At 42.5% G+C, this 18,677-nt stretch overlaps 1 protein-coding gene across 1 annotated transcript in view; it reads left to right on the top strand.

Annotated features, from left to right (window-relative positions):
- Window positions 1-17,295: 17,295 nt before the first annotated feature.
- The window catches only part of Tbc1d32 (TBC1 domain family member 32), a 202,417-nt gene continuing 201,035 nt past the window's right edge, over window positions 17,296-18,677 (top strand). Inside the window, exon 1 of the mRNA XM_005073305.4 lies at window positions 17,296-17,728. Within this exon, the coding sequence (XP_005073362.1) occupies window positions 17,574-17,728 (155 nt within the window). The 5' untranslated portion in view covers window positions 17,296-17,573. The remainder of the gene's footprint in view (window positions 17,729-18,677) is intronic.

Genomic DNA, 18,677 nt, shown 5'->3' with positions numbered 1-18,677 from the left:
CTGATAAGGACTGGTTTGGGAGCTCTCTTTGACACAGTAAGGATTACATAAAGTGCCGTGACTGGAAATGAAACTGGCCTACACTCAGGACATACAAGTCTGTCACAGGCCTCTGTCTTCTTGTATGTCATAGCTCAATTTTTGACAACTTCCTAACTGTAGAAACCATGTATTCTGCCAAAGATACGCTTCCTTTTACAAGATGAGGCATGTGTTCAACCACGGCTCCTCAGTAAGCTTCCCAGAGGTCCAGTATGTTTCTATATTTCTATATGACAAAGCCTCAACTTACAGTATCCATATTTAACAACCAACTTCTTGGCTATCTTCTTTTATATTCACATTGCCCTTGTGGGTTTCATAGCTATTTATACTTTTAATGTTGTATTTGCACTGAAGAGAAAAGAATGTATGTGCTAAAACTGTCATTTTTAGCTGGCCAGATATTTATTATGTCATGAATCCCAGTAAAATGTTCCACAGATGAGTTTTCTGGTTATAACAAATGTGTATTATGTGGGTGACCTTTCTTAATAGCAAACTACATTTCTGAAAGTGATAAAAAAAAAGCCTTAAAAATTACTCGGTGCTTACTTTTACTGGTCTAACAATACTGATGCTTTTATATAATTCTATAATATAGCAGAATAATATGAGCACTGTAGGCATGCATGAGCTATATTTTATATAGGTCTTGGAAGAAAGATAACTCAGCTTTTACTTCTTAGAAGAATTCCGGTCACCAAATTCTATTTACTAGAGTCTTCGGTCCAGAAAAAAGGGCTTTTCAGTTCCTTACTGGTGTTGATGTGTGATTTTTCAGGTTCATGATTGTACAAGAAGGCCTTTACGACATTAAGAGAGATGCACAAGCACCACCTACGCCAGCTGGAAAAGCAGGTGGATGACTGTTCTCCTTGCTAAACTGCCCCAATCTCTAGGCCCTAAACCCTGGGTCACATCCCAAGCCCCTCCCCCTCCCATCTCACCCTGCGAGGCAGCTGGGCCCTGCCCACACTCCTGGTGGAATTCAGCAGCTGGCTGGCAGTTGAGAGATCATGGGCAGCCTGCATCATCACCGCGGCTACCCACTGTACTCTGTTCCCACAAGAAATTAAAAAAGAAAATTTGATTATCATCTCATAAACTGTTTTGAAAACTGCCACTGAAATGACTAAATGTTTCAAAATACAAAGACCTTTTATAATCTATACGTGAGGAAAATGCCCGGAAATAGATTGTAACAGTCTGAAAGCGAATATGCCTGAGTTAAACAATTTAGAGAATCAACATCTTTACTTAGATTATGACAAGGTGAATGGGAATCAGCACTACTCTTTTCACTCCTTCCCCTTCTCTTATTCATTTATGTGTGTGCATGTGTGCATGTGTGCATGCACCTGTGTGTAGTGTGTGTGTGTGTGTGTGTGTGTGTGTGTGTGTGTGTGTGTGTGTGTGTGTGTGTGTGTCATCTGGGCTTAGAACTGAACCCAGATTCTCTGCAAGAACAGAAAATTCTCTTAACTGAGCATCACTCATGGCCTGTCACATCCTTCTTTTTACATGGACCCTGAGGACTGGAACTCAGGTCCTCATGCTTGTGCAGCAAGTGCCTGAAGCCTTATTTCTAGACCAGTACTACTCAGAATATACTTAAGCCAACTCTCTCCCTCTTGATTCTTAAAGGCAGTCACAGTACAAGCTGCACAATTCTTTTCTGAGCTTGGTCTGGCTCTGTAAGGATAACCTGTTTTACAGCTGTGCAAGGGAATGGATCTGTCCAGGCCAATTCAGTGGTCAGGTACCATCTCCATCTATTGCCCTCTCAACTAAACATTCAAGAAACCAGTTTATATTTAGCTACCTAGATCCTATGTGTAACTCTCCAATAGTTTTGATCATGGATGGGAAAGAGGAATGTTAGTCTTTCTTAGTTTACCCCCTTCTAAAAGTCAACTTCATAATATGAGAGTCCTGGTAGACATCTATAGATATTAAAGTGTGATGAATCTTATACAGAAAAGTAAGCCCTTTGCTACATTACTCTTTCCTGGACTCATTTTCAACATTTTAGAGACAACCATATTCAAAAGTTCCATTTAGCAGTTTTCTCACAAATACAGTACAACTGTGCCATTGTTAACTTGCCAGCCATAGACAGAATTCATTGAATTTTTACTACTGTCTGCGGGAATTTATTGTGCTTATGCTATCCCTCTATTATGATCTTGTTATACACACACAACCTCACAATTGAAGGCAAAGTAAATTTCACCCCAATGGTAAGACACACAGATATGTGTACGTATTGCTTGGTGTACGATCATGTGTTGTGCCTTGCAGACATTCTATAAGCATATTAGAGAAAAGTATACAATTTCAAGCTCAAGAATTTCCATTGAAAATGTTGTGAATGTTTTCTGTATTTAAAAAAATACTCCTAGGATTATCATAAAAGAATAATCATTTAAAAAGTCAAAAGGAATCATATATACCATAGTCTACATATAATACATGTGTGTTGATATATAAATTCACATATATAGATAAATGAAATTTCCCTCTGATTGATAACACTCCCTCGAAGAGCCATTGACTGTTTAACAAAAACCCTAACATCAGTCATGAGAAGCCCTCTTTTGCATCGTTGGTCTGTTATCTAAGAGACTCCTCAAACATTATAGGCTATTGCTATTCGCCTTGCTTCTCCACTCTGCTCACAGAGGAGGAAGATAAATAACTATTGCAGAAGACATCACGAACTGTGGACATAGGACCTAGAGGACCTGACATAGATCTGACCTGAAAGCCCTTTCTCCTTAGAACTAGCTTTCATGGTACCAGAAGTCTCCATGCATGCTTTCAACGGAGGGAAGCAACCAAGTCATACCCAACTATGACACCTGCTAACCATGACGACCAGCATAACACAACAACTGGAAGGGTGTAGTCATAGCACATATATCTTGATAGTAACCAACAGCTCTCTAATTAGAGTTAAGGTAAGATCAACAAGTGAGGGATGATGACTGGTAATTGAGACACAGCCAAAATACTTAGGGCCGGTGAAGTAATAGATTTTGGAAGAGAACCTACAATTATCACCTTACTAAGACAGCATAATCTCTGACTACATTCTAAGTAGTTATATTTATACCCACCGGTAAGTATAGTCCTTGACTCTCAGTCGAAAAAAAAAACCCAAACTTCTCTTTGCAATAGATGGGAACCATTCCAGGAGACCACTGGCATTCAAAATACAGAGAACAAGAGATGGTGTGATGACTAGTTCCCACTTGACACAACTCAGGGATTATTGTGGGGTGGGGGTTTGTGAGTCAGAGGTCATTTTTTTGTGAGATTGTGTCTTCTAAAAATGTCAGAGAAGTTACACCCATGCAATCTCTACAATAAAACTTCCAAAACAATACTTGAATGACAGAGACACCGACAGATACAAAAGGGAGAAAGCTCAAGAGACTTAAGAACCAAAGAACTCCAGAAAACCAAGGAATGCTAAGAGGAGAAATAGTCTTTGTTGGCAAAGAACCCATCATCCCCAGTTGGTTAACCTATGTGTTGGGGAAGTCCTATGCATTTGTCAATAAAGCACTATCTGGCCAATAGGGAATCTAGATAGGTGGGACTAGGAGTCCAGAAGAACTCTGGGAAGGAGAAACACAAGAGATTCGAGATGTAACCACCATAGGGTAGAAAGCCCGGAACTATTCTCCGGTAAGAGAAATACTTAAATTAACAATTATGGGGTAATTACTTAAGTCAGAGCTAGCCAGTAAGAAACAAGCAAAGGCCAACAGCTTCATAATTAATATAGCCTCCTGTGTGTTTATTTGGGACTGATGTGGCTCTGGAACTAGGCTGGCGGGAAGGCTTCTCTCAAAGAAAAAGTTTCTCTTAACACTTATGCCAAGTGGTCATCCATAAAATCATATACACAAGTAACATTATATGGACTGAGTAGGTTACATTTACATACTATATTTAGGAATATTCATATAGTATATATAATTCATATGTAGTCATATATACAGAAATGAATGAGGATACTTTAAGAAAAGGATACTTTAAGAAAGAGCAATTGGAGCTACATGGGAGTTTTCAGAGAGAGGAAAGGGAAGGAGGAAATGATGTAATTAATAAAATAATAAAAGGCATTATATGAAAAGACTAATCTTTTAATTGCAAATGATCCCTAACTAAAATGTTGCTAATCTTGTCGTCTTAAAGTGCTTATCTATGCTATCATTTGTTTTTAACTCATATTGATTCTTCATGGATTTTACACCATGCATTCTGATCCCACTCATCACCCTGTCCTCTTTCATCCATCCTCTGTCCTTGAAACCTCTACCCCAAATCAAAACAAATTTTAAAGAAAAAACAAACCAAACCAAAAACAAAAACAAAGAGGAAGAGTAAGAGCAAGCAAGAGAGAGAGAGAGAGAGAGAGAGAGAGAGACAGAGAGACAGAGAGACAGAGAGAGACAGACACAGAGAGAGACAGAGAGAGGGAGGGAGAGAGGGAGGAAGGGAGAAAGAGAGAGAGGGAGAGATAGAGAGGGAGATAAAGAGGGAGAGAGAGAGAGGGAGAGAGAGAGGGAGAGAGAGAGAGGGAGAGAGAGAGAGAGAGAGAGAGGGGAATATTATTGTGGAAACTGCCATGTGGCCCATTGAATCACAACTTATCCTTTAGTCCATTCATCATTAGTTGCAAGTGTTCATTGCCATGAGTCGTTGGTCTGACTTGAGGGCCCTGGTTTCTGCAACACCTCTTGGATGTCCTGTGTCATGGAGAACCTGCTGTTTTGGATCTGTAGTTTCCTTCACATGCTCCAATAGTTTATAGATTTGGTGGATGTTGGGGTTGGCCAACTCCTAGTCTTGGTTCTGGCCTTGGGTGGTAGCTGCACTGGTCAACCTTCCAGCTTTTCCTCATTGTCACTACCTGGGCAAGCTCTCCAGCACTGCCTCAGCTAGCTTGTTCAATGCAGCCTGCAGCAAGGAGCAGGGCCAGTTCTCCTGCCCTCTCAAGTCCTCAGATTTGAGTCACCCCCGCCATCATACTCACATCACCAGGGCCAGCTCTATGGTTTTGCCGGTTTTGCCCAGGCAAAGTGTAGGGCATTTTTTCTCCTGGTCGCTGTCGGAGGGAAAAGAGGAGGTGGTGGTGTCATTTCTCCTGCTCTCAGGGATGGCTCACCTGTGCTGTCTCTCCCTCCCCCACCCCACACACAACAGGGTCAGCACTAGTGTGTTGCTCAGAGTGCAGGGCCCACTCTCCTGAGTGCTGTAGCTGGTGCAGGGCATGACTAATCCTCTCGCTCTAGTGACCCTGCGGCCAGTTTTCTCATCTGCCTGCCACAGGCAACAAAGGCAAAGGGGGATGACATCTTTCTCTCATCTATCCCAACGAATGCTAGTCAGGGGAGGCAGGGTTAGCTCTATTGCTCTCATACCCTCAGGGTCAGCTCATTGCATTCTGACTGTAGGGTAAGCTCTGCTGTGCTCCCAGGTGAGGTACAGGCCAGTGATGAGGGATGGGGCCTCGTCAATTTTCCTGCTGTAGTATCCAGTGAGGAGCAGGGCCAGATATCCCATGGTCAGTGAAGGGCAGGGCTGGCTCAGTACCGCATGGTTCCAATGACCCCTTGTGCTAACATGGGCCATGGACATCTTCACAGACTCCAGCTGCAGCAGGACCCAGACATGGCCCTTGGCAGCAGCTTGGGCACAGACCTCATCTTGCCCTGGTGGAAGTATAGGCCACCCAGATAAGTATGGCCCCAGCATGATCCTAGGACAATGACAAGGTCTCAAGTGGCTGACTAGAGCCTGGCTCGTATCAACTCAGACCCTGGCTGCTGTATGGCCATGGACCCAGACATTGCCCTCTGCAGCAACCCTGGCCTGAATGACACCATCACCCTGGGTCACTCAGACCAGCATGGCCCTGGTGGCAGGATGGCCCTTTGACACCCTCATGGCCCTAGGCATTTATATGGTCTTTGATGGCAACATGGGCCACAGACATCAAGACAGACCCTGGCTGTATTAGGACCAGCAGTAGCCTGGGCCTGGATATCACCATGGTCCTAGGTGTCAGTGCAGGTCACTTGGACTGGCATGGCCCCTGGGGCAGCATGGACCTTAAACACCAATATGGTAGCCCAGATCCTTGACATCAGCAGGGTCTTATATGGTTTCAGGAGCTACTGACATCCACAGAGATACACGCAGACACCATGTTCAGACATACACACAGACACCATCTTCAGACACACATGCAGACCCATGTATCTATGTTATCACACACACACACACACACACACACACACACACACACACACACACACACACACGCTCCCCCTTATTTTTTTTTGAGATGGCAGCTCTAGCTGTCCTGGAACTCACTATGTATATCAGACTGGCCTTAAACTCACAGAGATCTGCCTGCCTTTGCCTTCTGAGTGCTACAATTAAAGGCCTGTGCTATGATGTTGAGCAATACAACCCTTATTTTAAGACAGGGCCATGCTATGTAGGCTAGTACTTGGTTTGAATATGAAATGTCCCCCATATGCTAACATATTGGCACACTTGGTGTCCAGGTGATACCACTGTTTGGAAAGGTTATCGGCCCTTTAGAGGGTGAAGTCTTGTTGGAGGAAGCATGCCATTGGGGGTGGGCTTTGGAGTTTCAGAGCCTAGTCTCATATCTTCTTCTCTTTCTTCTTTCTTTGTGGAAGAAATACGGTCATCAAGATTCTTGCTTCTGCTACCATGCCTTCTCTCCCTGTGGTACTGTCTTTTCTACTCACTGGACTCCGTCTCTCTGGGATTGTAAGCAAAAGTAAACCTTTTCTCCCCTAAGCAGCTTTCTATCAGGATATTTTATCACAATAGCAGAAAGGAAACTAACCCAACTAGGCTGGTTTCCAGTTCATGATCTTCCTGTCTTAGCTTCCCAAGTGCCAACATTACATGCCTGGCTTAGCTTGAGTTTTATTGACTGTAATTGTGGCTGAAGATTTTTCTCACATATTCATTATTAATCATCATATAATGTTGAATTTTTCTCCTTTTTCCCCCAAGACACGGTTTCTCTGTAGCTGTCCTGGAACTCACTCTGTAGCCCAGGCTGGCCTCGAACTCACAGACATTGCCTACCCCTGCCTCCCGTGTGCTGGAATTAAAGGCATGCACCACCACTGCCTGGATAATTCCTCTTTTTTTACTACATGGTTGGTTATTTTATTCTTCTGAAAATTAAAACAAGATTTATCTGTATTTCATGTATTTTTTTCTCTGTGTATGTTGAGGTCAGAAGAGGATGTTGGATTCCCTGGAACTGGGATTATAGACAGTTGTGAACATCTGTGTGGGTACTAGGAACTGAACCCTAGTCCTCTGAGAAGGCAGTAAGTCTTCTTAGCCATTGATTCATCTCTCCAGTTCCTACTTATTAACTTTTAATCATTCAAACAAATACTTTGTTTTACTTTTCTATTTATGCATTATTAGTGATTCTCTCATTGAAAAATCTCAAAAGAAATTTCTTTTTTAAGATTTATTTATATTTTATGATTGCTCTGTAGGTATGCCTACATGACAGAAATGAGCATCAGATCTCATTACAGATGGTTGTGAACTACCAGGTGGTTGCTGGGGATTGAACTCAGGACCTCTGAAAGAGCATCCAGTGCTCTTAACTGATGAGCTATCTCTCCAGTCCCAAAGATCAGAAAATTTAAGGATTAGCATTCCTTTTAAAATTCACTGTGAAGGGGAAATTACCTGTGTTACTACCTGCATTTATTTTGCTTTTAAATATATAAATGGATAGAGGAATTTTAGTAAAACATTATATATTTCAACAATAATTCACTGTAGGAGTAGTGCTATGAGAGTAACATAGGAAAAAATATAGGTACAGAAATCACTGACAATTTGTAATACAGGTTGAGATAATTTTGATAAATTTAAAGGTCATGTTTATTTTACTTATATATTTAGTGATTAATGATCACTGTTTTGAGTTACTTCATTCCCATCTTTATCTAACCTACTTTTGCCATTTAGCTGGTGTGATATATATGGTCTTCTGTGATTAAAAAAGACAGACAAAACAAAATTGTGATCAAGAGCAGTAAGTAAAAGAGAAAATTGCCCATTTCTTTATTTTGGCAATCAAAGATTACCTAACATTTCACCTAGTAAAAGGTGATTGACTCAGCTGTATCGCCTGCCTCTTCTGTCTAGCATTCAGAGGAAGAATCTTGTCATTTGTCTTCAGAAAAGGGAGGCACAATTGCATATTCTCCTAAAACCTGTGTCAGGGTGGGATTCTTGCAATAAAAATGAATATCAATTGTATTGTCCTCAAGACAAAGTCTTAACCTTTTCCTACAATGTGTAACATTGATCTTCAGTAGTGATATCATAAGTTTCTGACAGTTTATGAAAATACTCCTAGAAGTTGTTTCTCAACTCCCCACTAATAATTGGGTTAATTGGTAAATTCATGAATCTTACCCTCAAGTTGAGTATCTATTGTATTGTCTTACATTCATGGGAGGGAATACTACTAAGAAGAAAGTACTATTGTCCACGTATATCATGGATGAATCTTACCTCAATTATGCTGAAGGAAAGAGGACATACATGTGTCAAGAGATGGCTCTGTAAGAGCACTTGCTACTCTTGGGGGAGGACTTGACTTCAGTTCCCAGAATCCATGTTGGGCAACTGTCTTATCAGCACCTGTAACTCCAGCTCCAGGGGATCTGATACCCTCTTCTGCCTCCCAAAGTACCCACACATATGTGACATATAATCACACACATAAACAGTAATAAATCCAAATCTACAAAACAGAGGGAGAAATAAGACAAAAGAATACATAGTACCTACAGATTGCATTAATAGATATTAAAACTAGACAGCACAAGTCTACAGCTATAAGAAATAGATGTGTGATTGATGAAGAAGAAAATCTACATTGGACACTAGAAAACATTCTGGGATGATGAGTTCATTTATGACTTCAGTTAAACAATGTTGTTCTAGGTGTATGCATATGTCAAAATGTGAGAAAAGACAAAGTGACAGTTTATTAGAATTGTTGATGTAAGACTATATATAGAACTATATAGTAATCTTGTTTAGTTTTGAGTTTAAGTTTTGAAATTTATTTTTTTACATTTATTTGGTGGTATGTATATGTGTATATGTGAGGATGCTTGTATGTAATAGTGTACCAGTGGTGGTCGGTTCTTTCCTTCCACTGTGGGCTCTGGGAACTAAACTTAGGTCATTAGGCTTAGCAAACAAGGGCTCTTACTCCTTGGGCCATTGTCTGGCTCTAGCTTTGAACTGAAACTCTTTTCCTGATAGGATTATGTTTAGTGAAGAAATGCTTTTTAAGAAAGGAAAGGCATTTCACTACAGAGCTCTTATTCTACCAGCTAATATTTTTTCAAGCTTATCTGCATTTATGACTATGAAATTATTATATGCTGACCATAAAAACAGATAAAAATAGTCTCAGTAATTTGTGAATGATGTAGCTTGTAATTTACTTAGCATACTCCAGAGTGAGTTTTAAATGGCTGTTTATAAACATGTGAAGATATAGGGATCACTGTTAGAGATCAAGCTGAGAGCTCACTGGCTCAAATGGCATTCACAGGAATGAAAACAGAATTCAGTCAGCCAGCTAGAAGAGTATGAATTACATTCTACCTCGGTTATGTCCACAGGCAGTCATCTTATTTTCCCATTTGCCACAGAGGTGGGCATGGAAGACTGTCCACATCATCTCCAAGCCTAGGCTCATCATTGTGTCGTCCTGTAGTGTAAGGGCTGGGGCCCTGTCACTGCATTTTCAGAGCCTCCTGTAACTAGTGTTCTGGATGCAGACTTGGTTTTGCACAATTCATGATGTAGAAGCCCTCAACTTTTCTTGACTATATATACTGGCAAACATGACATGGAACTATGACTTTTTCTTTTCTATAAAAAATTTATTTGGGGCATTTTCACACCCTCTCTCATTACCCTCTCTCCTGTTGAAATCCCTCTTCTCATCAAACAGCCTCCTATTTTGATATCATCTTTTATACCACTGAGGTTAATTATGTTTGTTGCATGAGCACTATGAGGGATTAATTACTGAAACACAGACAACCTAGCAGTGGCTACACCACAGAAAAAATGATACTCATCGAGAGGACAGAGCAGATGCCCTAACAGACTGCTCCTTCTTCTCTCAGAGATCACACAATTTCAGTGTCCTGAGACTGAGGACAATCAGTCTCCCACATCCCTGTTGGTAAGGACAGGGAGAACTGCAATACCCGTGCCTAAGCCAGTCTGAGATAGTAACCAAATGAAGACAATGACTGGGACTTTTCCAGGCCTGGCCCAAAATGGAAAAACTGTAGCCTTAGCACACCCCTACTAGCCCTGGCCAATCACAACGCAATAATATGATTGCCACCTGCTTAAGCCAATCATATCTAAAGTAACCACTTCTGATGTGCTTAAAAGGAACCCACACATCCCTCTCTGGGTCTTAGACATTTTACCTTTGTGTGGGATGGCAGGACCCAGCATGCTGGAATAATAAATGCTCTTGCTGATTGCATACGTGGATGGTGGTCTTTTGTGGGACTTCTCCAGGACTCTAACACTCATGAGTGCAACAATCATTTCATGTCCAGAAAACCCTATTCATAGCACTCCTTTGCAACCTCTACACTCTTTGTCATTCCCTGAGCCTTGGAGGAGGTGATATAACTGTCTGTTTAGGGCCAAGGACTCCACTGTCACTTATTCTCTGCACTCTGATCACTGTGACTCTCTGAGTTAACTGCTGGAAAAAGAAACTTTTTGGATGAAGGATGAGTACAGTACTGATCTAAGACAAATATTTTGAAAGTGACTTGACATCATGGAAATGTGACTCATTTTATTTTTTCCCCTCAATATATGGTTTTATTTAAATTAGAAACATGTATGTTTCACATGTCAATCCCAGCTCCCTCTCCCACCCCTCCTTCCTTGTCTCTCCACCATTCCCTCCCCAGCCCCCACCCAATCCCTACATCATTCCCTAGGGAGGATGAGGCCCTCCTTGGGGGGATTTCCAGAGTCTTTCATTTCATCCAGGGCAGGACCTACGCTCTTCCCCATGTGTCCAGGCTGAGAGAGCATCCCTCCATGTGAATGGGCTCCCAAAGTTCATTCGTAGGCCATGGTAAACAATGTGACTCCTTTAACACACACACACACACACACACACACATGCTGGAGATAAGACTATATATATATGTATATATATATATCCAGCTTCTTAAGAAAGGAAATAATCCCAGCAAAATGGTTGTCTTATTTCAGCACCCTACAAATAACTACAAGGGATTTGGTGGGGACTTTTCCTGGCCATAGAGTAGTGGTTGTCAACCTTTCTAGTGCCGAGATCCTTTAATACAGTTCCTCATGTTGTGGTGACTCCTAACCAAAAAAGTATTTTGTTGTTACTTCATAACTGTAACCTAGCTACTTTTGAATTGTAATGTAAATATCTGATATGCCACACATGTGGAACTGTCATTTGACTCCACAAAGGGGTTGTGACCCACATGTTGAGAACCACTGCCACAGAGGCTTCTAGATTTGGGATTTGTTTTGTTTTGTTTTTCTTAGACAGGGTTTTCTGTGAAACAGTACTGGCTGTACTAGAACTCACTCTACAAACCAGGCTGGCCTCAAACTCACAGAAATCTGCCTGCCTCTGTTTCCCCCCCCACTCTAAGTGCTTGTCTGCTCTCTTCTGAACAGAAGAGAGGATTGGTGGATGGTGGGGGTGGTGGAAGGGTGGTGGGAGGAGGAAATGGAAGGAGAGGAGGCAGGGGAAACTGTAGTCGGGGTATAAAATAAAAACAAAAAATTATTTATTTTACCCTTTTTAAAAATAACTGTAGCCCGGTGGTGGTGGCGCATGCCTTTAATCCCAGCAGAGGAGGCAGAGGCAGGCGGATCTCTGTGAGTTTGAGGCTGGACTGGTCCGACAGCCTCCAAAACAATACAGAGAAACCCTGTCTCATAAAAGCATAAAACAAAAAACACACAAAAAAAACTGTATTTATTTTACTTCCCAGTCGCAGTTTCCCCTCTCACCTTTCCTCCCAGTTGATCCCTGACACACCCCTCAGTTCCCACCCTCAGTCCACTCCTCCTCAGTTTCTGTTCAGGAAAGGGCAGGTCTCCCATGAGTATCAACACAACATGGTATATCAAATTGTAGTAAGACTAAGCACCTCCCCAGGTATTAAGGCTGGGCCAGGAGACTCAGTGTGGGCAGTAGGGTCCCCAAAGCCAGTAAGAGAGTTAGAGACAGCCCCTGTTCCCACTGTTAGTAGCCCCACAAGAGGGCTAGGCTGCATAACTAACATATATGCAGAGTGCCTAGGTCAGTCCCATGCATAGGTTAGTTGATTCTGTGAGTTTTCTTGTGATGTCCTTGACTCCTCTGGCTCCTATAATCCTTTCTCTCCCTCTTCTGCAGGATTCCCCGAACTTGGCCTTATGCTTGGCTGTGGGTCTGCTTCTGTTTCCATTAGTTGCTGGATGAAGCCTCTCTGATGACAATTGAGCTAGGTACCAATCTGGTCACAGGGGATGGCTAGTGAAGGCTATGTATCTTCTATTGCTGCTTAGCTGTGGTCATCCTTGTAGATTCCCTCGTACCAGGTTTTTACCTGATCCCGAAATGCACCCCATTTTCCAGTAGTCTCTTTCAGTACTCTGCCCCTCCATCTTCCCCACAACCTGACCACTCATCTTCCCATCCCTACCCTCCCTCAGTCCACTCACAAAGTCTCTTCTATTTCCCCTTCCAGGGCAATTCTGGTATCCTCCCATAATCCCTCCTTGTTAACTAGACTCTCTAAGTCTGTGGATTGTAGCATAATTATCCTTTATAAGTGAGTACATACCATGTTGTCTTTCTTGGTCTGGGTTACCTCACTCAGGAAGACTTTTTTCCTAGTGCCATGCATTTGCCTTCAAATTTCCTGGTGTCCTTGTTTATAACAGCCGATTCATAAATGTACCACGTTTCCCTTATCCTTTCCTTGGTCAAGGGACATCTTGATTGTTTCCAGGTTCTGACTATTACAGAAAAGTTGCTATGAACATAGTTGAGCAAGTGTCTTTGTGGTATTATTAAGCATCATTTGGGTATATGCCCAACAGTGGCATAGTTGGGTCTTGTTGACAGATTGATTCACAGTTTTCTGAGATACCACCACACCAACTTCCAAAGTGGTTGTACAAGTTTGTCCCTTGTATCCATGATCTCTCCAAGACTTTTATCATGAAGGGATGTTGGGATTATTTTCTAAGGACTTTTCAGCATCCTAGGAGATGCTCTGTTGGGATATTTACTTAATTAGGCTGCATTTGTTTAACCAGTAAAGATGTGTTGCTTTGCTTGCCTAAGGCACATAATTGGTTTGATAAAAAGCTGAATGGCCAATAACTAGTCAATAGAGGGATATACAGGGCTGGTGGGCAGAGAGAATAAGTAGGAGAGATAATCTAGGTTTGAAAGAGAAAAGAGAATGATGGAGAAAGACAGCCACCAGCCAACCAGAAACAGAGCAGACATACAGAATGAAAGGTAAAACGCCCAGAGGAAAATGTAGATGAAGAGAAACAGGAGAATTTAAGTTATAAGAACTAGTGGGACAAGCATAAGACAAGGCTGAACATTCATACCTACTAGTAAGTGTCTGTATCTTTTTTTTTTTTTTTTGGTTTTTTTTCGAGACAGGGTTTCTCTATGGCTTTGGAGGCTGTCCTGGAACTCGCTTGGTAGTCCAGGCTGATCTCAAACTTACAGAGATCCGCCTGCCTCTGCTTCCCGAGTGCTGGGATTAAAGGCGTGCACCACCAACGCCCGGCGTCTGTATCTTTATTTGGGAGTTGATTGGAGGCCCAGAGAGAAAGCCTGCTAAATTTGGCATTCCAATGTGGGCCCAAATATCAAAATAGGGCCAGAGAAAACTGAAAGAACAAAACAAAACAAAATCATAAAAATTTTGGATTAGGCTCTCTTAAGAGGTTTTGTCATACAGGGAGCACTTGATTATCCTTCTCGTTAACTAGAAACAACAAGCTAAGTACGAAATGCCTGAAATATTCTTAATTTTGGTATCTGGTATCTATCAGGAAATCTGTCCATTTCTTTTAGATTTTCCAATGTTGTGGAGTACAGGTTTTTGAAGTATGACCTAATGATTCTCTGGATTTACTGTGAGTCTGTTTTGTTATATCCCCCTTTTCATTCCTGACTTTGTCGACTTGGGTATTCTCTCTCTGCCTTTTATTTTGTTTGGATAAGGGTTTATCTATTTTTTGATTTTCTCAGAAAAGCAACAGTTAGTTTCATTAATTCTTGTATTGTTCTGTTTCTGTTTTATTGATTTCAGCCCTCAGTTAAAAAGAAAAGGAAGTTAGCTAAGTGTGACCCTGACAGCATGCCAACCAGAAGCATTCTTCGACCGTTCTCGTCTCCACGTTTCATGTTTCTGTTCTGACTTCTCTCAGTAATGTAATGTATTGTGTCCTTCAAAAGTGTAAGCCAGACGAACCCGTTCCTCTTCAAGTTGCTTTGGTCAGAATCTTGTCCCAATACGGACTGAAACTAGACTAAGAGATAAATCCCTATTGCTAGACCATATCTCCTGAAGATTTCACTACCCCCCCCCTCAAGAATTCCATGAGTTGAGGAGCAAGCCTTTATTTGTGTGTCTTTGGGTGACATTCTGAATCTAAATTATGAGAAACTCACTAATGATTGTTTCACCATGGTGTGTTGAGCTGCAAATACAACATATTCTGTGTTAGTATGAATATGTATCTATCTCCCTGCTGGTCATGTATATGTACTGAGTTTATAGCATCACCCAGTAATAAGGTCCTGTAGCTAGTCTGCCAAGTTGTTTTTATTAATTGTTGTAATAGGTGACACAATTTTAAGATTAAGAACATATTTTATGACTCCCTAACTTGGTTGCAGGACATTAAAAAGAAATCACACCGAGTCTGTGCTGGATAATTTTCTCCATGTTGGCCAGCTTTCATAGTGCCAAAGGGTGTTATGAAAGCTCCTGAGGAGAAATGTCCTCAACAGTCGTCTCTAGCTATGGATTTGATGAGGCACTCTGAGCTTCCTCTAAAGATATACCCACTGGTGTAATAATGACCTGATGTTATGGGGAAAACAACTTTTTTCTGATTGGATTTGAAGTCAGCTTTACAGGAAGGGACTCATGTAAATCTGACAAGAGCATCTGTGGATGGCAAAGTCATCGGCTCTCGCTGAGAACCTATTACTGTCATTTTGCTAAATGGATGAATCATTGAGCTGCCTTCTAACTACTTATGCTCACACTCATAGATGAGGGCTGCTGTCAGCCTGTAGCAGAGAAGCTGCTTTTTACAGTATGCAATCATTAATGCAGAGGCTCACAACTGGTCAATATGGAGTTCTTGGCTTTAAATGGGGCATCCGTATCACTTCCTGTTCTAAGCCTCAGGAAATATCTCAGGAGAGGTGGGTGAAAAAGAGTATAGGAGCTGCAGGTTGGAGAGGATTTCTTCAAGATAGCATCTCCTGGACATGGCATAGCCCTCGCACTCAGGAACTCACTAAAACTGTGATCATTTGCACAAGATCTGCACAAAACTGGCCTTCTGCTGGTTTTATCCTGCATAGCCTAGGAGCTCATGAAGCCCTACCCCTTAATGGGGGTTTCTATGTGCTGTAAATGGGTGCTGAAGGGGATGGTGTAATTTTCTTTAGTGGCGTAGTCACTGACAAATCACCCATATTTCAGTAATCAACCCCTCCCCCCAAAAATAAACTGAGTGGGTCAATAGGAAACCAAAAGTCATCAAAATAGGAGGAAGGGTTTCAGTGGGGGAGAACAACAGATAAGGGAAAGGGGGATGAAAGCCAGTGTGTACATGTAGGAAATTGTTAAAGATTAAAAAAAAGAAAGTTAATTTTTATACTAAAAAGCAAACAACCTATTTTCTGAACAAATAAGCTGCCAAAGCTGGAAAGAAATGTCTATGTTCCTGGAAGCACTAGCGTGGGCAGGGGAATTACCGAATCTAGCTAACCTGAGAAGTGTATCTGATATGAAGATAGAAAGTATGATTTGGGGAGTTTATAGACAACAAACCATTCATCAGTGGTTTGGGGGCTGTTTTGTAGCCTGGCGTCTGAATATTGTATATGCTCAAGCTCCCATATTTTTCATGTCCAATCTGTTGTTTCTTTTAAGCGTCCTACTGGATTATGAACAAAATCCTAGGTTTCCACAGCAACTACCACCACCATTCCTTTGTTTTATAGAGATATAGTTTTGTAATTTCATGTATACAATACATTAGATCATATTCACCCCCAATACTCCATCTCCCCACTCCCTTCCTTTAAAAATGTTGATTTAAAAATTATTTTATACGTATATTGTTTGCATGCATGCGTGTCTGTGAACCACAGATGTGCAGTGCCACGGAGGGGACACAGGACATCAGATCTCGCGGAACTGAACTTAAAGCAGGTTGTGAGCCACCATGCAGGCATTGGAAACTGAACCTAGGTCCTCCTCCACCAACTCCCATCTCCAGGTCTAAAATATCAAAACAAAGAACAGAAAAAACGGAGTCTACTTTTTGCGGTCTATAGTTTCACGGGTGCATGTTGAGCTATCCTCTGGAGCATGGCTACACCCCTAATGAAATTGACTTTCCAGCTCCCAGAAGCCATTTGTCCACAGCTCCTTAGCTAGGGATGAGGGTTCGGGAGCTGCTTCCAGCCTGTCACGTGGCATTTCCTCAGTAAGGCACTTGACCGCCCTGTAGTGAATTGTTAATTTGTGTTCTGTCACGTTATGAAGGGCCATCTCTACAGGCAGGCAGTGCTAGGAAGGCTGCAGGCGCTCAACAGATGTTAGTTGCTGTAAGAGAACAGTTTCTAAAAATTCCATCCAGTTGACACTTGTCAACCTGCTTTCAGTCTGGCTTCCCTTGTTCTGCCTTTATTGACAGCCTTTTAACACTTTGTCCCCTTTACTCTCCGAGGTCTAGGTTCAGAGAGGTATGGGTCTCCTCCTGGATTCGCCCCTCCCACCGCCGCGTCGGCGAGCTGACGTCAGGCGCAGCCGGGGCGTTCCCGTCAGGCTCGCCCCAGAGCCTGAAGTGTCTGTCGTTCAGGTCGGAGGCCTGCCTGGGTTTTGCTGGTACTGCCGAATGTCAGGCATCAAACGCCGATCTCAGCTGGCTCCTGGTCTCCAAGCCCAGAGCCTCGTTATCCTGCACGAAGCCAGCCAGCCGCGGCCCCGCCCCCGGGCGCTGGAGGTGGTTTCCTAGGGAACGACGCTGCGCGCCGGCCGCGATTGGACCAGGCCGCGCGTGCGCAGTGGTCTGTGTTGGTGGCGACCCGCCGTGGGTGCCGGGTTTGCTAGCTGCACAGGATGGCCCATTTCTCCAGCGACGATGAGGTGATGCTGCAGGCGATGCTCAGGCAGCTGTTCCAGAGCGTGAAGGAGAAAATCACCGGCGCTCCGTCCTTGGAGTGCGCAGAGGAGATCCTCTTGCGGCTGGAGGAAACTGACGAAAATTTCCACAAGTAAAGTCGAGTTTTAAGTTTTTAAGCAAACAGACCTCTGGTCCAGGAAAGGTGAAAAGGATTCGGACACAGAGATTCACTTGATTTTTGTTAAAATAGCTAATTGGTGGTCCCGTGGTTCTATCATTTGTCCCAGTGCCCGATTTGTTTTTTCTTCACTTTTTAAAAACTGGTTTTCCAGAGCCTCTTCCGCCTACTTGGATCCCCGTCACTTTTTCTAGAAGTAGTGACCCCCAAGATCCCTGTGTGCGGATCTGTTACTTCACTACCTGCTGTAGTTAGCCACTCAACACTGCAAGGCTGAAGCAGGTCTGGGTGCCCGTGTAGGGGCAGGGCGCCCATGCATGCCCCGTACCCGTTGACAAGAGGCCTGCCCAGCGACGAGGAGAAACGGAGAAGTGAAGTTGTCAGGTGCTGGCAGAATGGCCCTGAGAATATAAACGCTCCTTAGACTTAAAGATCTTTACAGATCTGTGCGTTTGTTTGGAGTATGTTCATATACCGAGTTAAGCCTCTCAGTAACAAAGTCTATCTCCAGGCTCCCAGCTTATGATAGGTTGTAACTTTTAAAAATCCAGTGCTTGCATTTCCTTTGGTCTCACATTTTTTTTGAGATGTCATTTTTGTCTGATAATTTACTTATTCATTCTGGTGCCCGGGATGGGTTCCAGGGTCTCCTATATGATAGGAGGCATTTTATGGTGGTTTTATTGACTTTTGGATAACTTGAAGTTCAGTTTTTCTGAAATGGGTGTTAGAGGTTCGTTCCTTCAGGCCTTTAATGTTCTGTGTAAAAAGTTGTTTACTTGTTGTCTATGGGGTGTCCTTTACAATTTCCTCAGGTTCCCAAGGGAATTTTTAAAAAAATGTATAGAATCACTGTAGAGTTTCTAATTTCATACTAAGTTTTGAAACCTGCTTGATGTGTTGACCAGGCTAGCCTGAAAGT

This window comes from Mesocricetus auratus, unplaced genomic scaffold (genome assembly GCF_017639785.1).
Source record: "Mesocricetus auratus isolate SY011 unplaced genomic scaffold, BCM_Maur_2.0 Super-Scaffold_100018, whole genome shotgun sequence".
NCBI lineage: Eukaryota > Metazoa > Chordata > Mammalia > Rodentia > Cricetidae > Mesocricetus > Mesocricetus auratus.
This window is presented reverse-complemented; position numbering and strand designations above follow the sequence as displayed.